Raw genomic sequence first — 24,165 nt, 5'->3', positions numbered from 1 at the left:
GCGCGCTGTATATTTTTCGATATTTTAAGTTTATGTAGTTTGGCAGCACTGTCCTTAATTACTATGCCAAAAATGAGCGCGATCTGTCAGACAGTTCGTTTACGGCAGCTGTTGAAACCAGTTCACCTCAGTAGGGCGTTGCGAAAAAAACAATGGAAAAAAATATTGAACAAAGAGTTTGCATCAAATTTTGTGTTTCGAACGAAATTTCGTGTGCAGAATCGTTGCGAATGCTACAAAAGGCTTATGGGGAATCAGTTTTATCGAAAACTCAAGTTTATGAGTGGTACAAAGCCTTCCAGGACGGTCGTACGACCGTCGAAGACATTTCGCAACGCACTACTGAGGTGAACTGGTTTCAACAGCTGCCGTAAACGAACTGTCTGACAGATCGAGCTCATTTTTGGCATAGTAATTAAGGACAGTGCTGCCAAACTACATAAACTTAAAATATCGAAAAATATACAGCGCGCGAATTTTAAATGAGAATTTCCGAAAACTTTTCAGTCTTAATGTACATAATATTAAATATATTAAATATTCCACTAAATTATATATATGTATGAATGTATACAGAACTTAAAAACACCTATACCATTCTCTGGTATCGCTCTTAGGTACATACGAATTTCAGCATTATGAGTTTCGTAATAATTGTGTTCACTGTTGTGCAACATAACAGCATTAACTATTATTTGTTACATTTTTGAATTGTGATTTATTTTAGTTTGCTTTCACATAGGAAACCATTATAGATTATTATCAATAAAATCTACCACAAAGTCTCTTCCTTAATTGATAGACTAGTTCAGTTTCATGTTGTTGATGAAACTTGCAATTTATATATTAAAAAGTGACAAGTTGTGAATTTTAATCTCTTATATTATTAGGCTATAATAGATATCACAGCTTCATAAATAATATTAATGTATAATATAATGTATAATGTATAATATTAATGTAATAAAAATTTTAGTATTGGATTATTTTTAAATAATTTTTTAGTGTAGTCCTTATGTAGTTTTGCTTAGACGCCTAAATTATGGACGTATTTTTGGAATGGATGATTCATGCTACGCTATAGTAGTTTTTTGTGGGTGTCTTTGTAATGCTTTATTTCTGGTTCTTTAGAAAAGAATTTTTTAAGTTTTATGAGATTTAATAATTATAAAGAACTTATTATAATTTCTAATAGCTTATCAGCTTATTTAACTAATATGTGTAAAGCAATTTACAATTGACAACTGAGAGGAATCGAGTCAAACCGTATTTAAGTATTTATTTACATATTTAGGTCGTGTGCGAGTTCGAATAAATTGATGGTAAATTGAGGGAAATAGTAAATTATATCGGCAAAGCAGCGAATGTTGGTATTTACTAGAATTTTGAGTAGGGTAAATTAGATAAAAATTAGGTAAATTAGGTATTACCATTGTGAAAATTTTATAAGATGATTAATAAATAAATTTAAGAACTTTTGAACAAGATAAAAAAATAAGTGCAATAATTAAATAATTAAATATTTAAATATTTAAAAGTGCAATGTAAAAAAGTCCCTAAGAAATTTCAATTTACTTTACCTCAATTTACTCGAACTCGCGCAGAGCCTTAAAGTTCAATGGACCCCAAAATATTATAATTATAAAACCTTCAAGTTACAAACATATAAAATTTTTATTTCTATAAGATAGATTGTAACTGAACTATTAATTATTAACGTTTAATTTTAAATATAATGTACTAGATTATTTAGAATTAAATCAATATATGTTTTGGAACGATATCTAAGAAATCGTCAGATGGTACATATAGACATATTTTGCAAGGATTTTTTTTTTGGAATATCTCATAAATTATAAAAGCTGTAATTTGAAACGAAGATAAAAATTAATCCGATTTTCAAGACGTTCAAGATATTTCAAACAGACATTATATATAATGGTCAAGTATTTGTTATTAAAGTTCATCTGCCTGGATCTGTAAGATATCCTTGTATAAACGTTATTTTAATTAGCTCTATAACTTTGCGATAAAACTGCCAACACTTAGTCATGACAGACAGACAATTTTATTCCTCATTTCGCATTTCATAATTTTTTTCAATACTAATTGTGCTTTTGCGTGGTAAGTATTGCTGATAGTTTTTTTCATAGATATATTTTGTATGTAACAAGTTTAAATATAATATTTTCAACGAAATGGGGTTGTTTGACTATTTCCGTCGCTGATATAATTACTAACGATTTCAATATTATTAGTTCTATATGGAGTTTGTTCATAATAGACACTTTAAATTATTTATAACATTTAAAAAATATATGTAGATGACTTAGAACTAAGGACCTAGTAGTTCAGTTCTCTATTCTTAGTTAACTTTAAAATTAATTTTAATTCTAACTTAAAAATAAATAAATAAATAAAAGTGGATGACTTTAATTATGAAACTATAAAAAAATTAATACATTTTAATTTACTATTATTAATAGTAAAGTAATATTTGGGTAACAGAGTTCAGATAATCATATCAAAAAGACTACATCAGGATGGTAGCTGCAAGGGCACTGCATGAAAGAATGTCAAAAAGAAAAATTAGTAAGCAATTTATATAAACAAATTTATGTAGATAATCTGGTGATTTTGCAGATTATACACTAATTTGATTATCATATTATTGAATACTGTTAGATCTGCTCTAGTCACGCATTTATAAACCAAGATCTGCGTTTGCACAATTGGGTCCCATATGAAGTTCTAGTCAACTTACCACCAAAACGAAATTCCGCATATGCATACAACTCAAACGTAAAGTCTGTCTTCTTTAACAGGTGCAAAGCCTGAAAAGAAAAGTCCAGCATAAAATCTCATATTTAGGTATTTCTAAATAAATAGGTATCTAAGAAGAATTCTGCAAATCTAATGTCCCAAACGAATTTCGAACAATGATTTATGCGGACGTAGCGAGCAATCACAAGTATCGTATGAGATAAAACATCGCAAATGAAACTGGATCGGACTCACAGCCTGACAGGCTCTCCGCTGGAGCCCACAAGGTTCTAGACGTCCCGGGCGCCAACTAGAATATGGAAGCGTAAGATTGAAGAAGATATGCTAAAGACCAATTATACCAGAAACAACGTCACAGTTAATGCTCGTAACAAAGTTAGATTTAAATTAATTGTTAAGGCTCTATACTTCTTTTAGGAGTCAAGAATTTAAGTAGTAGTAGCATTTAGAGTTGCTGAAAAATATCCAACAACTATATAACTTGTCATCAATATGCAAGCGAGGGAATGCTTGTAAGATATTGGAATTACATTCAAGTGAATATGAAAGCTTAACACTATCAGGATTCAGTAGTTTGCATTTGTGTTTCAATATTGTCGAATATTCTTTTCAGTTTTGGATAAAAAGTACGTTAACCACTTTAAAAAAAAAAATAATAATTTTATAACCAAATTTTATAACGGCGAGGTTTTGATAAATAAAGAACTACAACAACAAATATTCTTTTTTATATTATTTTAATATATCTTATTTTTGGCTGACCAGTATGAGCTGTATCAAGTATTGGCAAAAATCAAATCAAAATTTGTAATATATTATTATTTTAATATTTTTAATTATTTATTTATTTTTAATTCAAATTATTTGTTTTCTGAATTTATACATACTTTTAAAAAAATTCTAGGAAACACATCGGAGTAGAGAAAAACTAGCTGCTTGTATCGATAACGGAAAATGTGATAAAAATGGATTAAACTTTTAAAAGCTATGTTAATTTTAATACAAAAAAGGAAGGCAAATAATCTTTATTCCATACGCACATGACAACGACAAAGTATAATCGGAAAAGTACTCACAGTTCCAAAAAGTACGATCCGCTCACCTTTTATGGCTCTCACTTGCCATCTTCGATGCACTTTTTTTTTTATTTACAATATGTTTATTTAAAAATACGCAAATTATTTAAAATTAATTAATTATTAATTATTATTATTAATTGTTATTATTAATTACTTTATTTTATTAATTGTTATTATTAATTACTTTATTTTATTAATTTTCATACTCTATTTGGTAGGTTTAGAACCTGGAACTCCGGTTGACTAGCTGTTGTTTAGGCGATGCATAGCTATCTCATTTGGATGCGTTTTTAGCCTTTCTATATACTACCTATTATACTAAAAGAATAAACTTAAATTACTTTTATATTATATTACTTTTGCTTTATGTTACTCAATCCATACTCTATTTGGTAGGTTTAGAACTTGGAACCTCTTCAACCTGCCGGTAGACTTTCTACATATCTATTACTGAATTTTCGTATTACTTCTGTTAGAAAAGGAATTTTCAGATCATGATGAATAGAGTAATTTGATATGTACCATGAAGCTTTACAATATTTCGTAGAGTTTTTGATTGGTACTTCAGTGCTTCAAAATTATATAGCAAATGTCCATCTTTGATGTATGATATAAACACATGGATGATTAATTATTCTACTCCATTACTGAAGTTGGATTATAATCGAATTGCGTTGATGTAGGAATTCAAACCTGCAACTGCCGTTAAATAAATTAAAGTGCATTGCAGTCACATCGCAATGCAATGCTCTCATGGACAAACACTCAAAATTAATTTATTAAATATTAAGCAAAATTGAATCTATTGAATAGAAATACAAATAATTGTTTAATAAAATAATAACACTACATATAATATGCACAGGTATAATAAGCTTAAAATTACAATAATAAAACATTTATTGTTACGATTATATTCAAAAATATAATAAAAGAATTTTTGATGGCAAAATTGACTACAATTATTGATTGAAAGGAGTTTTAATTTTATGTTTTTTCAGTTTGCTTCAATAAAACCAATTAAAAACAGAAGGAAATTATTTGCATTCCGTAACTTCTTTTGTAAATATTTATGTGATAAAAATATTTTTGCAAGTAGTAATGTATGTTTTACTCCATTCCATTTTTTTTGTAAATATTTAACTTGGTTAGTCTAACCATGGGCAAATAAAAACAAAAAATACAGCATAGGAATTCAGACATGACCGTTCTTTTATTCATATGGTAGCTACCCACTATGTACATACGTATAGCTCAGAAAGTACACAAATTGTGTGTGAACGCAGATACCACCTCACCTACAGACATTTTATTATACTCGTATATTAAATATTTTTGGCTGACCGTATTAAAATTCATTCCCGACCTCTCTTTGGGGTGTCGGAACTATATAATAGTCAAGCAATATATTTGATAACCCCTACGTTGTTATTTTTTACAAGATCTAGTGGAAAATTAATTTTATTTGATTAGCTCAATTACAGAGGGAATAAATTGGAGGTATTTATTAGATAGGCAGAACAACATAGTATGTGTTCTTTTGACGTGAATGCTCGAATAGAACACTTGTCGCTTAAAAAAAAACAAAAATTAAAATAAGCCCACTTTTCTGAAAGTGCTTAACTAATCTTAAAACTAATCTATTTTGAATGATTTTCGGAAGAAAATGGAAAACTCCAGTCAGATGATAGAGGAGTTTGCGAGTGTTAAGTAAATTTAAATATTTTTGATTAATAATTTTTTTACAAATAATGGCTGTACAAACAGAATAGTATTGAAGCTTAACAATTAAAAATAAAAATATAATTAATTAATTTGGTTATTCTACAGCTGGTTTATGACTTCGTTTAAATATAAACACAGCAAGTGAATTTGTTAATAAAACTTTCACAGCTAATTAACAAAACTCCAGAAAAATATGTGAACATAAAAGTCAAGTACGGCTTTGGGTCAGTTGATTAAGGAGCGCTGACTCTGAGCTTCAAATTTGGCCGGGCATAAGTTCGATTCTTGGTACTTACAGTTTAAAAAAATTATTAACGATTAATTAAATACAAGAATTATTTTCAAGACCACTGACAATGGGTATTTGGCAATACTCAATAATTAAGTAAAATAATATTAAATGAATTTTTGTTGTTGTAGTTCGCTGCTTTTTAAAAAATCTCTTTTAATTTTTTCAATAAAATTTCTGAAGATGACTGACAGATTAGTAATTTTGAAGAAGTTAATTATTTAATGAATTTCTACTTTCTGTGTTCATTACAAAATGTAATACACGAATTAATACAAAACACAATAATTAAACTACAAACAAAAAGTTATAAGGCAATTGCAAGGAAAATAAAACAGTGTTAAACTAGTGATGTTAGTTGTTAAAAAATTATATAAACGAATTTATTCACGATCTCGTATTGCCTATATATACATTTAACTTTTTATTAAATTTCAACCGCAAATTTGTTTGAATTTTAATTACTTGTCATATGTTTACTGGTTTAGGCAGTGATGCCAAGTTATTCTTAAGCACGAAAAGTTGTTCTATTGGAGCATTTATGTCAAAAGAATACACCTATAGATACATTTTTTCACGTGAAAAAGTCACAGACCTAGAATATATGTCATATATATATTCATGTTATATATGATGTTATATGCTGAAAGTTAACCGATATTATAATTTTGCAAACATTTTGATGCATTGATGAAATCTTCTTACAACAGAAGATTTTGTTAAGTGTGGAACAAAAGTTCTTTTTATTATACTACTAGTGATGCAAATTAAATCCATAAATCGACAAGGATACGATAACATTGTTTGCTACTACCTTCAACAAAGTGTAACAGTTGTAAACAGTAAATTGTTTGATAAAAGGGATGAAGTATACATTACGTCTCAGAAATTGTGCTGTTCAAAATGACCTTTTGTCGTCTTAGGAAAATAAATAAGAAGAAAACAATGGCCTTAAATATAAGCATTTAAAAAGGACCTTTTTTCTGTTAGCAATTGTACGAGTATGCTACTTTCACTGCTTTTTTGTAGTATTTAAGTGAATGCATATACCTATTTTATTATCCTCAAGGGGGAATACAAACATAAAAACGGAATTACTGTTGTATAGAGAAAATAAGATCTCAATTAAAAATTGGTTTAGGTTTGCCGATAGTACGTACAGGCATAGCAAGTATCTGCTTTAAGAGTTAAGTAAAATTGAAATATTTGAAAACTGGTCTATATTGGGCTATTCGCTCTTTGCTTTGATTGAAAGCAATAGCTTTGAAAAAAGAAACTATGCAAATTATAATTCTAATAGATGTCAAAATATATAAAACAAATCGTTTCTTTCTTATTTACAATTTAAATGTTCAATGTTTATTGCTTCAATTTGTGTGTTCCAATATAAGAAAAAATATTAATTCCTTCGTATTCCAGTAAAAATAACGCTTCAACTCGATTTACGGTACCGTACGCCAAAAACTAGCAAAATACTCTCTTTTAGTAAGCGATACGTAGACTATAAATTATATGCCGACATAGTTTGTTTCTCCAGATCTCCAATTGCTGTTTATTGTCGTTTGTATAATCAACGAAAAAATTCAAGAAACTGGTTAGGACTAGATGCCACAACTGTTTCATCGATTGATGGAGAGAGATTTAGTGCTAAGCATTTCATTACACATCCATAGTAAGTAATATTTTAAGTTAAGATTTGGGTTTTGAAAAGTAATGTTTACAATGGATACCAGCGGTATTCGCTAATAATTCAACAAAAAAAGATTCGGATATGACTTCACCAACAACACCTGAAGCGGCTTAGAAATTATAAAAAGGATCTTGTGTTGCGTTTCATTATGTGAATGAGGCTTGTGCCATAAAGATGTTACCACCAATTTTTTAGGACACAAAAAGAATTTTGTTAGTTTTTATATTTTTTACTGAAAATACTTACATTACAGATATTTCAGTCTATCTTGAGTGAACAATGACGGTATACGAAGCAGACCGAGAGATCTGTAATGTAAATATCTTTTACTGAAAATATTTGATCACAGATTGCATATGTTAGTGAAAAAATGGTTTACATCATAATTGACATGAATTCATAATACCTGTGTTAGTCGCAACTGACCTTCTAGAACAGGGCTGTCCATACCAAATAAGATAGCGGTGCAATATAAACCACTGAATAGGTTGGAGGGCCGCAGAAATAACAACATAATAAAGTTAAATTTAGTTTTATAAATTTTACATGAATTCATCCTTCACAATTCTATCAACAACAGTATTATTAATATTATTTGTTATTATTATAAAAATAAAATAATGTAATGGAAAATTTGCCTGATAGTGGTAGAAACTTGTCGCGGTTCGCACAAACGTTAGCCGATGACCGTGGTTTGGACAGTTCTGATAGTGGTATGGTGGTACATGGTGGATCTTCAACAGCAAAATTAGCAGATCAAATTAGAACTCTAGGACAAATTTGCGAACCGATTTTGTGCAGGCGTTCTCTCAATACATCTCTATTATTTACCGAAGATTTTTTAAAACGTTACATTCGTTTTTGTTAATAAAAATTCGAGAAGAAGATAGTATGGTATATAGACAACTAAGAGTCTGCAAATTGACAAGAATTACATTTACGATTGGTTACGTATATACCCCTTTATACAATAATGATACAATGAGGAAGCTAAGATAGGTTAGTATATCATTATAATGAAAACAATCCCAAAGAAACATACATAGTAGGAATACGAGTGATAACAAAATTTGAAATTTTCGTTTGTATAATGTCATATATAATATGGTAAGTCAAGTTTCTGTCTATTACTACTTTCATTGGGTTTTTATTTGTGTCTTTCTCATTACACTTGAACAGTACATAAAATATTTTAGGGGTCTTGCCCCTTACAAAACGTAATGTGACTATTCTTACTTTTTGTAAATGAACTTACATTTAAGAAATTTCTGAAAATGGTCATTTGCCTTTAAATATGAAAATTTACTTACGTTCGCATGCTTGCAACTGATAAGGAAAGTTGTATCTTCAGCGTTTATCTCTGAATTGCAATTTACAAATGCATTATTTTTTATCTTTTACTTTAATTTATATCAAAAAATATAGATATCTGAACTAATGACAAGCAGGTAACCATTTTAATGAATTAAAATGTTGTTGCACTAATCAAAAAAAGATTAGTAATTAAACTGAGGATATTTTATAGTTAGAAAGACATTTATTTTTAGTTAATGACTAAATGAAATTTCGTCTGTTATAGATTTCTAAATAAACTATTGAAATACTAATTTATATAGTTATTTAAATTTTTAATTTATTTGGCGCTATTTGGGAATCAATATTGAAATGGAGATTATAAGTGAAAAGAGTAACTTTAAACAAAAGTTTTGACTATTTTCAAGAATATTTTTACCTATTATAGTTAACTATATGAAAAAGATGCTTATTCCTGTAAATAATTTGGGTTTTTTTCTATACAAAAATAATATTTGCGTATAATGAAAATTGCGAAGGTGGGTTGAAAAATAAATTATTGCCCACTATATGTATTTTAAAAATATAATTTAAAAATTAACTAATATAATTTATCCAAATAAAAAAAATAAGCATTTGGCAGGTAGTCCGTGAATGGCACAGATATATTTAGAAATTAGCTTTCGTTTCGGTGAAGGCTGGTGCTTCTTTCAAATGCAAAATTGTCATAAAACTTTGATATGTTAAAAATCATATTCAATTCTTTTGGGTTTGTTGAAATTGGAATTATAACATCAATAATAGATCACCATTCATACTATTCTAAGACTATTCTGAAAAATATTGGTACTCGTAAGAATAATTGATTGATCAGATTAGTAGTCCATATTTCACAATATATGGAGCTTTCAATTATTACTATCAATATAATTAAATTCTTCCATTAGTGCGATCATTTAACGTTGGAAAAAATAATATGCTGGACTCAGATTAAGCTCCGTTATAAAACCGATATACAACACTGTGTTCAGATTTCACACACCTAAACACCTCCAACAAAAAATAATATACCATTCCTCTATATATGTTTTTTAAATTTTATTGTCAATGTATTGAATAGTTATTTTCTCTATATTACAATTCATGTTTTAATGTTAATATGTAATAGTATTATAATATACATAATACTCAGAATTAGAATCAATTAGCAATTAGAATCAAGTATGTAACAAAGCGAAACATTAAAATAATTTAGCTATTGGAAGTCATAACATATTCGTGCAAGTTAGATGACTTCAATAAATCTAACTATTATATATTTTATATTATATTATATATTATAATATCTACTGCATACCATAAACACTAAATGCGATATCTTTCATATAGTATATCATAATATTATATTCGCTGTACATATTCAAACATTAAGCAAAGTATACTAATCTATAAAACCTTGTGGTGGTCAATTCTGGCAGGCATACGAAATACTATCTAAATATATAACGATGGAGAATGAGCGCTATAATGAATAGCTTTATCGAAGTAAATTGGTATCGAGAAAATTCGAATTTAGTCAGTAGATATTATTATAATTACATAACATACAAGTAACCAGAAAATTTTTGAGACCCGATAAGATGGTACTTATTGGAGTTGCAGCCTTCTACACTTCAGCTCAAATAATGGTATATTATGATGCACTGATTAACGTTTTTCATACGTAGACCAGATGAATCCGCAAAAGGATCGCAGCGAACAACGGTGAAAGCGACGACTACACCAATCAAATGAAAGTGAATTAACCTTATCAGACTTTAAACTTGGCTAAGTTTCAAGGATAATATCTCTGTCAGATTGTTAAGAAAAGATATCTCAAAGATTCTTTATTAACCAAAAATGTGCAATTCATTGCTAGATGTTTGAAATAATCATGGAACAATACGGTCAAACGTCTGCTGAAGTACATTAAAAAAAAGCCAAATTAAAAACAAAATTATTATTAAAAAATATTTGCTTATTAAAACAACAAATTATTAAAATTTTTTTTATTAAAAAAACAAACTACATAATTTGGACAGTTTAGAAAATTTTTTTATATAGAGTTTCATGCCAATTTTTCATACGATATGGATGATAGTCCTATAGTTTAGTTTTTGAGAAATTCGCAGTGATCCAAAAAATTCATGTATTTTGTACAAGACATTTTTAAAAGTTCTTAAAAATATATTTGTCAAAAAAAAATATATAGGGATGTACTAATTATGTGTGAAACTAAGTAAAATTTGGAGGTATTATAAGTAGTATTAACTGAATAATATATTAAAAAGAAATTTTTTTTCTGTTTCGCAATTCTTATTACAATTAAGAAATATGACAAAATTTTCTTACAATTCTTACAATATTAATAATTATTTTCATCTAATAAAAGCGAAGAAGTTTAACATTTATCTAAAAATATGTAAACTATAGCTTAGTATATAGCTGAGGAAATGATAACAATTCTACTAAATTAAATCTGATTTTAATTAAAAATGTATTTTTTTTTAAAGAATTAAAGTAATCTAAAATATCCTAAGACAATAAACCGTAATCGTATGCCATAGCTTGATCCTTTTATAAAGACTGAAAGTATGTAATCTAGAAATATACATACTACTCTCAATGGAACTGGGATCGCGTATGTAGGTTTCGTTTAAATATAATGTGTACAACAGTTTGGAATCATAATGCAACTAAATGTAAGAATATATTGTTGTTGCTTTCGATGCTAATTGAAAATTTGACAATGACAGCTCACTTTATTTTGCATTGAAAAGAACAACAAATGTGTGATTGTGACTGCAATCATAACATATCCCTAAGCTGAAAGCAAATTGCATCCGATATCATTTTGTTTAATATTTATACCGGGTAAATTAAAAAGAAGTGAAGAAAGAGAAAAATAACTGACGTTTTACTTAACTATCAAATATATGTCTTTAGTATAAATAGTGACTTTTTACTATAGTCACTACAGTACCACTACTTATAGCATAAATAGTAACTGATGTATTATTGAACTATAATTGATATTTATTATGGTACTATGTCCCTGCTTATAATATTAATAGTGAATGACGTTTTATTATCCCTACTTATAGCATAAGTAGTGACTAATGTTTTATTGAAGTCTTAAATATATAACTTTAGTATAAATAGTGACTTTTTATTATAGTCACTATAGCACTATGTCACTATATATATAGTTCCTAAGTACTATGTCACTGTATATAGTATAAATGATTACTGACGTTTTATTAAACTAATACATATATATCTATTGTATAAATAGTGACTTTTGAACAGTGTTACTTTCTTATACCCACAATTGACACCAAGTTTCCTATTACTCAAACACTATAATTCATAGGAAATATGAGTCATTAGTTAAACTGATGGTTACATGCTAATAGAAGAAAACCAATAATATTGAGTGAAATAATTTAAATATCAAAAATTATAAAGCAGAACTATAAACCAGAACTTCAAATAATGAACTTTATTTATTAAATCTATTAAATAATGAAAAAAGCATTTGTATTAAAATGAAATAGAGAAGAAAATAGTTTCTTCAAGCTTTAAAATTATAGTTATTTTAACGCAAGTAATTCTTAAAATTAATAAAGATATATAAAAGAATTTGTAAGAATAAGAACAATGAAAAATTGTTTATTGAATTAAATAAGAGAATTTAATCTCTAACTGAAGCGGTACGCTTCAATCAAGACCTCCAACTGACGAATTGCACAAGCAAGCAAAAATGTATCTTATGCGTTTATCTTTGAATTGCAATATCAGAACGCATTATACTTTGTCTTTAACTTCTCTTCGTGTCTTAAAACAATAATAACTGAAATGAAAATCAATTTTCAAATCAATGAATTATTGTTGAGTCATCAAAAATAATTGAGTTGGCTGACAATTGGTAGTTTGTTTATGAAGTCACATAGACTTTAGAAAAATATTCTTTTAAAAACTCAAATTATAATTCATTTCATTAATTTGCATCTTTGCATCTTTTGTCACAGCGCATGCATTAATCGATGGCTTCATTCTTCACTCCTATTATAATGAGGCCAATTTGTAGTGGATTGTTTTGCACTTTTTACTAACATATATGTGCGATCACTCAATTTATGCTCCAGTTTCATTTCGCCTCTAGTTTATTTTTTCTAAATTTTTCACAGCAAATTTTGATATTTTTGTAGCTGTAACTGCAAAAACTCTAACAATCTAAGTAAACTATAGACAAAAAACACTTGGTGCCGCCACTCTGCCTGTGAGCGATGAAAAGTGTATGCAACTGCACGCAGCGGTGCTGCTGGTTATCGTGCACTACTCAATTAGATCTAATATATCTAATAACTACTCAATGGAGTAGATTAAAGATACATATCGTTTTTTGCCGTTAGTGTGCACCTGGCCTAAACGTAACACCGTGCTCGTGGACGATTGCGATTCCTGCTGTACGAACTGTTGTTTTGTAGCATACCTTAACATCTATATTGTCTATGACACTATATGCATCGCAGCTGTGTATGGTGTGCGATCTATGGTATCATTATGCTTGAATTATATACCGAATTGTAATCGTAAGTGCCGCGGGTTTAGTATATGTGTTGTTATTTTATAATTATTTTGATAGGATTTGTTTTGGAAACATTATGGTCGTTTATGGGTCTATAGGCTTGTGAACGTAGTCGATTACATATGTATCTATGTATCTACCGCCAAACATCAACATTTCCTGCAGTTGAATGAAAATTATATTAATTTTAAATATTTATTTCTAATCTCAATAACTGTTGTCATGCACCATTGTTAGTTAATTAACTTCCTGCTATTGTCTCATTCAGAAATATCCTTTCTTTTTGAACACGATCAAGATTATTCGCAATTTCTTTTAGCTGCAGACTTATAATATTATTATTATAATTGATATTTTCAAAAAAAAAAATTAATTAATTAAAAACTAAATCTATATACATAAGATTTCCACATATCGCGATTTCCAGCAGGGTTTCAACTAATTAAAGATTTTTGGGTTTCCTTGGTAATGCATCTAAGCCGTCATTTTGGGCCGACCCATGCTTCTTATTCCTTGATGATTCCATTGTAAGGCCGAATATACTATTTCGTCAGAGTTTTTACGAAGCGTATGTCCGATACATTTGTACTTCCTGCGACTTATAATATTGCCATAGCAATACTCAAAAATATAAATTAGAAAAGCATTCAGTGCCTTAATGACATATTTGCCGCTTAAGACTTTTTCTTGAGATTTTTTTTTGAGATTTTTTTTAAGATTTCAACGATTAATATTTAAAAATGCCATTTTGAAATATTCTTTTAACATTTTGAACATACATATTTATACTAAGGGTATAGTCCCTAGCTTGTTTAAGAATTAACTAAGTGGAAACTACCTTGCCTGCTGGAGATATGACGTAGAGTAGGAACCATAACGTGTGCAGGAAGTTCCAACAGGACTGCAAGCGATTACCAATCCGTAATAGACTTATTGGAAGAGGTCAGAATCGACAATTTTGTGATTTGAGTATTCCTTTCATTAATACTAGCAGTTTTGCATTATTCTATGGATTCATTCTTCACTCCTATTATAATGAGGCCAATTATATAATGAGACCTATTCTTAATTTTCAATATGGTCAATGAAACTATTTCTATTTTTATGTTGCAAATTTCTGGTTGTATGAAAGTATAGAGAATAGGGTATTAATAATTTATTACACTATTATTACACTACACTATTATTTAATTTTGTATAACAACGATTTACAATTTATTTAAGGCATACCATATCATTGTGATAGTTATGGTGCAACTTCCGTATATTTCAAAATAATGTTAAAATCTAAATTTCATGTATTTACGATGCGGTGAATTCTAATATTAATAAATAGTGCGAAAAACCAGCTATGGCTTAAAAAGTGTTATGGTTGTTTTATTCTGTCATTATCTATTATCAATCGATAGTTTGTTCATATTAGTCATGAATGGTCTGAATACTTGAATTCAGCGGTTTTTCTAGAGAAAATCAAGAAAGTCCATGAAATAATTTTGAATGTCCGTGAAGGGAAATTTACGTTGATATCTGAAACCTTAAAGATTTCTAAAGGAAATATAAACTTCAATTAGCACGAATATTTATTTTTGCGAAAGGTTTCTATATTTATTTTCAATGGATGGATACCGTGTTTGCTAACCAGGCAAGTGTGGTTGGGGCTAATTAGACTAAAAAAATGATGCTTTTGCAAAGGCATGTATTAATAGATGAAGTTTGAGTTCGTCATTATACTTTAGAATCAAATCAGCAAATAATTGAGTGAATAGTATAAAGAAAATATGACTGGATTGAACAATAATATATATGTTAATTTTGGTCCCAGTAATTTGAGATGCGCGATGTATATCAATTCTCGATTACCTTAAAAAAATTTTACGCAATAAACTGCATTAAATGAATAAAATGTATTACTTCTATACTCTACATTACTTCAAAAGTGATATATACTATAGAATCAAATTGGCAGTTAGTTAAGTCTACTGCAATCAACAGTAATTTGGGATGCGCAGGGTCTGTCATTCATCGATTACCTTAATTAAACCACCTATGTCAGTAGTAAATGAATAGAAAAAACAGTACTTCTACACCAAAAACATAACTCTTGGTATAATGACGGTAATATTCCAAGAGTTTGTCTTTCAAATGCTTCCCTATCCATTATATTTCTGTGGTCCGGCGCCTAACAACTACTAACTGCTTGCAGATATAAAAACTATGTGTCAGTGAAAGAAATTTGACTTCCCTGTAGAAGTAGTTGTTAATCCTGAAGTCTATTCTGAGTTCAAAAATAGATTATTCTACAACGATAAAATAGAAAAGTTAACGAACCATAGGAATGAATCCATTTGCCTAAAAGTTGTCGTTTTTATTAGTCATACTAAAAGTTACAGAGTAATGCATTAGTATGCTCTAATATTTCTGATTGTGGGTACTTCTGTAATTATTATTATCCATTCCTTCTATATTAATAACGTATTTTCTGTATTTTTTACTTTTTTTTTTTTTGAATGACTCCGTCCTTTATGGCAATCATCAAGGCTTCAGTTTCTACACACAGTTCGCCATTTGACAGCCATTTGTATAATATTTGCTTGTCAACATCATTGCTGTTTATAGCTATGTAGCGGTTTAATGAACCAATTTTGTATTATTATTGTTCTTATACCCTTTACATTATTGCGAATGAAGGGTATATTAGTTTTGTCAAAATGTTTGTAACACACGGTAACGGGAAACGGAGTCATCACAGACCATATGAACCACTTATTTCATTAATCGGAATGACAAAACGAATCGATTAAGCCATGTCCGTTTTGCTGTCTGTGTGTCTGTCTGCCTGTATGTCGGCAATTTACTCACTAATTAACGTAGGCAATTGGATGAAAATTGCCAAAAGGACCTTTTGCGAGTCCAGGCTAGTGAACTTTGAATATTAATAAAATTAATTGACGTTATCGTGAAAGGCTCATACAAAATACAAAGTAACAATCGGAAATGAACTTACATATGTAAACCTAATTGCATTGGACTTAGCATCTAAAAACGTTTTTGAACTCGAAACTGAAAATGTTTGTAAGAAAATAGTGAATAATCGATTTGCAGCAAAACTATCTGTGCAAAGGGTATTGAAGCTTCGGTGACGCCAAAGCTAAATTTTCTTGGTTTTATTATTATTATTATTATACATATTATAAAATGTTTTCCTTTCATGTTTAAAAAACAATGGCAAATTAAATTTTTTTGCTTTAGCTTACTTGCCTGTAGCAGCTTTACAATAAAACGGAACCACCCCAACGTTTTTTAGATTTTATACATTTGTAAGCATCTATCCACAATTTTGGTTATATATCTGTCTGCCTGTAAGCATGTCCTTCGTTTTTGTAAGGAGTAGTTGGGTTTCTTAATTTTCTAGTTTTGTAATTTGTTTTGTATTTCGTCTACACAATAAATGAGGCAAATGTCACATTTACACTGAGTCAGTGGCATCAAATAAATGTCATGAGAAATAAAAGCAGCCATTATTAGAGAACTAAGCAGCGAGGCATATTAGCAGAAGTAACGCAGAGGACAGTCACTTAACGAAAGTAATCTTAAGTACGTTTCAGCTATGTACTTTGACTTCATGTAGAAAAAGTACATTAAAAATAATGATACATGATCCGCATGTGTGTGTGATCCAAGTAATATAACATCAAATTAATATGGTATTTTCGGATAGCGAAGTTCCCCTTTTAAAAATTTAAAAATAACCATCAACAATATAAATGAAAATAAAAAAAAATACGATTTTGGCAGACACTGAATAGGTAATTAATAAAGCAGAGAGAATATCCATTCGTTCATGTCCTAGGAATCCTTAATTCAGTTTTATGTGCATAATCTAACGAACATGTATTAATAAAATGAATAAATTTAGATATTATTATAGTAATTGAATTGGATAAAATGAGTTTCGGTTCATCGATGCCACAGATAATGCGATATTACCAAAAATTGGCAATGACACTATGGAAGTGTTGGAGAGTTTTAAGTTTTTAGAATCAGATTTAATAACTAAAGAGATTCACTTAAATGAAAATAGCATAACAGAATCAATGTGAATGACAACTTCGGAGAGCACAGCAGTTAAAGGTCAAAATATACAAAAAAAAAATAAAATCAGCGATGTACCGAGTATATTACAGCAAAAGCGTTACGTGGGAGAAATATACATGCAACCAAATATCAAATTCACATCCAGTTACTGATTTGTAATACTTTCTCACAATTACAAGATTATATATACATAAGAGATTATTTACATTATCAGCAATAACTTAAATTTATACCTATATTTTAGATGGTGTGGTAAGTGATTTAGAAAATGAAGTATATACAAAGTGAGAATTCAGAACTGTGTGTTCTGGAAGCACAACATAGAGAGTGTCAAACTTAATGGGGATGTGATTGGTATAAAGAAGAAAACTTGCAATAAATACTATTATATATAAATTTATATAAAAACAAATTATTTAATGATAGAATGTATGAATTTTGTGTATTATTAATGAGATAAGGTTTTTAAGTAACTCAAAGATATATTTTTTACAAACAAAAAAATTTTATTTAGTTGCATATATGTTATAGCCAATATTTATAATTATTAGATGCTATAATATATATATTATGCTATATATACCACATTTTAAAATAATCGAATGGGTAGTAGTAACATAAATTTAGGTATATTCTAAAATATGGCTAAAATTAAAATCATATGCATTTTATGGTTTTGGACATATGGAAAAAGTCCAAACGTTTCTAATTTTTAAAAATATGGATAAAATTAAAATCATATTCATTTTATGGATTTTGGACATATGTATAAAGTCCAAACGTACTTAATTTTCTGAATTAATATATATACCAAATGATATATGAAATATATTTACCAAATTTGAAATTGTAGTTTTATGGTACTTCTGTGTATAATTTTAGGAAGATAAGTTTTGGATTAATTAATTTGCAATTCCTGCATTGCGGATTTTTCCTGATTTCATTTTGTACTGGTTGGTTCAAATTAGCTGACCTCAGCTTGAAAATAGTATAACTTTTGAACTTTTGATAATAATACATCAATATTAACAAACGCTTATTATTTACGAAATAATAGTTTATAAACTAGACTAGAAACTAGACAAAAAAAATTGAAAAATTTATGTGCTGCTATACTGAAGAGATTAGGATATCAAAGTAGTATAGTTTGCATACGTTCGCACTACTCAAAAAATATTCCAATTTTATACTCAGATATCTAGAAATACCAAATATTTACGGTCTCATGAAAAATGAAATTAATCGCAATCAAAAAAACTCTTCGAAACTATCTATAGAAAACTATAAAAGTATTTATTAATTTTTAATTAAATTTTAACTAATATAACTTACGACGAACTGTTAATTAATCCTTAATTTAATTCTTTACAAGCATGTTAAAGCACTAACGTCTTGGTTTCTTAGACAAAATTTTATCCATAATTTATTGGAATCTTCGGATATCTTAACTGAAACATATTTTCCGTGTCCCAAACAATAGCATAGCAAACTGCTAGCTTGTCTAGAAAGAAATCCCCGTTACAGTGGTAGATAAATGGCTGCTCAGCTTAATGTATTGAAATTAATAAAAACATATCTACTCAAAAGTGAGTTCAAAGAGAAACCTTATAAGCTTTGAATAGGACAACAATGAATTTAGGTTAAAAAAAAAAGAAGTTGTGTTCGATAGAAAGAAGGGGTTGTTGCGCTTGTGGAAACGGAGTCAATCACCAAATACCGTCCTATTGATTTGAAAAATTTTCCAAATTAACAGTTTCTTAATTAACCAAAAGATTAAGCTTACTTTAACAGAGAAGTTGATAGACTGATAATTTGGGTTGAGCTATAATCACTCCTTACTGGTGTGTTTGGACCACGTTACCTTGGAAAGTGCTTTAAAGCTATAAACAATCAGTACTATCGATTAGGGAAAGTCTACGTTTCAACCAGATTGTCTGCTATCATATGCAACACTTGCCAACCAAGAACGTTCCACCTTTCTTTCTTTACTCAAATTGGCCAAAGACCGAGTGCAGGGTTATGTTATTCCAATGTAGGTTTTTGTTTCGGAATGAATGGAGATTTCAAATATGCACCCAGAGGAATAGTATGCAATCTATTTAATGACCAACTCAAAGCAAAAGTTCGTGCTAAAAATGCGTTTTGTTACAAAATTTTGCTTGTAACTTAATGAAATTTGATTTTACACAAAAATATATGGTTTCGTTAAAAGTTGCAGTTCAATTGTGCCTGTTTACCCTGTTTAAAATGTAAAATACTCGTCGCTTCACGGTATTTTCGTGTAAAATCTTATGAAGACAATTTTTAGAGTATACTAAACCGTTATTACCTTATCATCTTTAAGTTGTGGGTGTGTATATTGCAGGGATCGTTTAAAATATGCTAATATAATGTTCTAATATAATCAACAGATAACATCGTACTGTTGCATGCTGCTATTCTGGTAGTATAAAAGTATGATTTTTAGTAAATATATATTTAAATAATATAATAAGTAATGAGACACAGTGTAAACTCCCTTAAACCAACACTCTTCAGCTGACAATATTTCCACAATCAAGGGACGTGTCCGACCAAAAAGTATTAAGCGCTTCGAACTAACAATGAGAAAATGTTCTTTTTAGAAATATTGTTTGTTTAAGAGGGATGTGGTCTTAATAAGGGTGTTTGTTGGGAGAGTTTTCACTGTATTATATAATATTTTAAAACTTGTATCAAAAGTTTTTTGTCTGTCTGTCCGTCCTACTTACCTGGACAAAATTAAGTTACACATATTTTATATAACACGTCAATTTATTAATTAAGGATGTTTAATAATTTTGATTGATTACATTAAGACAAGAAAAGGATAAATGAATGTATTTGAATTTAATTTAAATAATTTACACTGACTTTAATATTAAAAAAGTGTGAATTGATAGTGCAAGATACCTATATGCCGAACTGTTAAATTTTTTTGTATTTAAGTTTTATCGCTCCGGAAATAGATGGAGATCAGATCGTAATTTAATTGGATTTATTTACATTGAGTTCGCGATTTTTATGTGTTAAACCATCTTAATATATACACAACAGAATTTGCATAAATTTTTTTCGTTTCTGTTGGGTTTAGTTAAATGTACTAGATCATAAATTAGTACGGAAAGTTTTTAAACTGAAAATAATTATAATTATTGCATTTAAACATCGAAAACGATCAGAATTTTAAAAGCACAATAAAAAATTATTGCAGAAATGTTTTTCATTTTAAAATAAATTGATGCCTGATTGGTGCAATTAAATTATTTCTTTAACAAACAGACTGAAATCTACAGAAGTCTAAGAAATTAAATAACTCAAACAAAAATAAACAACTAAATTAATGAAATCGAATTGAGAATTACAACTTTAAGCGGTTAAGCGGCTTAAGACACTAAGAAATAAAATTTAAGTTTTATGCTGAAGTATAAATCTACTCGTATAGTACAAATATACAATTCAACAATTCAACAATTCAATAAAAGAATTATTTATTGAGTATTATTTGATTTGAATGTTTTTTTTAAGTCAAATTTAAATGAACATTTATTTATTATACTCGTAGTTTAGTTTACTTTCCTATGAGTTAGAACTCAATTCTGGAATATCTGTATCTAATAAATTTGCACTAAGATTTTCCAATTACGATAAATTCTTCAAGCATATATACAATATATACAATATAGAAATACATATATATATACATATGTATATAGAATAGTTCAGTTTTAACGAGGTAATTTACTATATACTGAAGACAATAAAACATTTACTTCAAGCAGTAAGCAGTAAATGTTTTAAGTGGGAAATATTTTTAAATAATTTTAAAAATGTATTGCTCAAATTTAAAATTATAATAAATTTTGTTTTGAATTCGTTATAAATTTTTGGATTTTGAGCGGAATGTATAAACAATCAGCTTAAACGTCTTGATTCCTAATACTCGTGATACTCGTAGGATATACAGTAGTTGCGCAAATTTTATTGCATTCCATAAAAAATATTTAATATGAGTGTAGGTTAAAATGTAATTGGTAAAATTGTATACATTTAATTTGTTTACAACATTACAGCATTACAACAAAGAATCCGAATACCATATATCTAAACATATAAAATTGGATGCGTACATAAAATACACTCCATCTCAGTACTTTAATGAGAGGTTTGTAAAGAGCAACAAATTTCAAATAATATTAAGTAAATAACAAAAAAACAAAAAAAAAAAAAATAATTTCAAAGAAGCTATTTGTGTATACTTGTAAACTGATGTCAGTTTGAAGTACTTCAATCTTCTCAATAGAACAAATTTACAGAACTTTGACATCATAGAATCTTCTTATAGAAGCATATTGAATGTTTTTTCATCTATTACTTATGTATATATTATATTATATTACATTTTAAATATTTTAATTAATATTCATTATTATAATTTATAATTTTCTTGCCATTACCCAAAATGGCAATGATAATAAATATATTATATATTATTGTATTTGTATAAAATAGTAAAAAACATTTCGGTACTTACTAGTATGGGGCTTGTGCACCACTGTTGCGATCTACGCCATTTTCAATGCCATTTGTAACTCCACTTTCAGCGCCAAGCATACGGTGTCCATCCAGTATACCCATACCTGGATTTCTAGGAACGATTATTCCTAGTTCGGTAAGCCCAGCTAATGGATGTCCGTGAGCAGTAACCGTTAAACTTCCACCGTCGCCACTCTTACCGCCCGAAGAGGCCAGTGTTGTAAAGGCAGTTGTACTCCTTTGAATGTCACTTAATCCAACATTACTGCTCATACCATTGTTACCGTTATTCACTACACTTCCTAAATTAACGGCACCTCCCACGCTCCTGTCATTATTATTACCGCTGTTCAGAATACTGTTTATTAATGAACTGTTTACGTGTAGGCCAGTAATCGTGTTAATACTGTCGCTGAGGTGCTGTTCATTTTTGATATTGGTATTACCAACAATATTTGTTAGAATTGCCAGATCGTCACAATTTATTAGCTGCAAGTGCAGAACTGATACTGTCGCAATTGTGATAAGCCAAAGTAAATGCATGGCGTTTATATTTCGTTATTAAATGAAAAAGTTATGCTTAGATGCTTATTTGCTTATATGCTTATATGTGGTTTAAATAATTAATTTTACTATACTATATACTATATACGAGAACACTGACTATTTAATTAATTTTATATTTGTGGCATTACTGGAGTATAATACTTGTTAATTTAATTGTTTAGTTTTATTGCAATTTATGTATATATATACATATATATATATATGTATATATTATATAAAACTAAATTAATTAAATATTAATTTTTCGATTGTATTTATGCGTTGGTATAGCAGTCATAAATTACTACAGCTAAAATATATATATGTTTACACTAAAAATATATTTTCTTAGAAATTAGGAGCCAGAAAGATTTAGGTACTGCTTTATTCCAATGCAATTAATTTTTATTTATTATTTGTAATATATTTTGTGTTGTTTACGCATAAAGCGTTTATGTGAAAAAATATTGTTGATGTTGATGTTGATTGTTGATTGTTGACCTGTTGAACTTCTTTCTTCTTCTTATTTAAACCGTTTATTTTGTTGGAATATTTGGATTAGCTTTCGTTCAATAAACAAAGATCGTTTTGGTATATATCTTCCAACTTCTTTCAACGAACAGACCGACAAGTGCCAACCAACCAGCCAGCCAAAAAGTCAGGTCGACAAATTAATTACTAAGCTCAAATCAGTTAAATAATTAAAATACCGACAAATACGACAAATACGTTTAAAACCCGTTCGAGTATGTTTTGCCGTCCCCATCGATTCAATTCACTAACACTAACAGATGCTTCGCCGGGTGGATGGAAGCAACAAACGTAATAACATTCATAAATGTTTGTACTAACAAATATGCTTAGTCGTATCAATTTAGACAGACATTATTTTTTAGAGATCGATTCAACTTTATGGATCAATTTCAACCGGCATGCTGCTTTGCGGCTACGCTCTTTACGTCTCATTTAAAGTCAAACAGTCCGCAAATTGCATGGTGAAAAGCAAACAATTCTGAACACACACAATATACTTAAGAACGCTTTGATCACACAGTCTTCGCTGAGGACTATTTATTATAGCTGCACTAAATTAAACTAAGTGCGGTTTTTTGATAAATATCTTCTTTTACTTTCTGACTTTCTGACTTTCTGATTTTTAAATCTCAAAACAATATTTATGATAAATGAATTTGTTGTACAGCATCTTCTGAAATATTTATAATCAACGCTTCCCGTATTGTAAACATTTTACGTACAAATCGCTGGTTTATTCTGACGCGTCTCCCGCCGGCACACATCCACCACATTAGTCGTTCGCTTTGCAACTGTTCTGTTTTCCAATAGCATTTGTCTTCTTAGTTGGAAGATGTTGCATGTATCGCAAAGCAAATGCATGCCATGTATGAACGCACGCAATGAAGAAGCATCAAACATCTTTATACCTCGAACTTTTCGAACAGTTCGAACGATGCCAACATGC

The 24,165-nt window shown here is 28.8% G+C and overlaps 1 protein-coding gene across 1 annotated transcript in view; it reads right to left on the bottom strand.

Moving 5' to 3' along the window:
- Positions 1-22,776, bottom strand: part of LOC119688073 (protein Wnt-4) — an 87,951-nt gene extending 65,175 nt beyond the window's left edge. Inside the window, exon 1 of the mRNA XM_038102707.1 lies at positions 22,138-22,776. Coding sequence (XP_037958635.1) covers positions 22,138-22,682 — 545 coding nt within the window. The 5' untranslated portion in view covers positions 22,683-22,776. The remainder of the gene's footprint in view (positions 1-22,137) is intronic.
- Positions 22,777-24,165: the final 1,389 nt, after the last annotated feature.

The sequence above is a fragment of the Teleopsis dalmanni genome, chromosome X, assembly GCF_002237135.1.
Source record: "Teleopsis dalmanni isolate 2A chromosome X, ASM223713v2, whole genome shotgun sequence".
NCBI lineage: Eukaryota > Metazoa > Arthropoda > Insecta > Diptera > Diopsidae > Teleopsis > Teleopsis dalmanni.
This window is presented reverse-complemented; position numbering and strand designations above follow the sequence as displayed.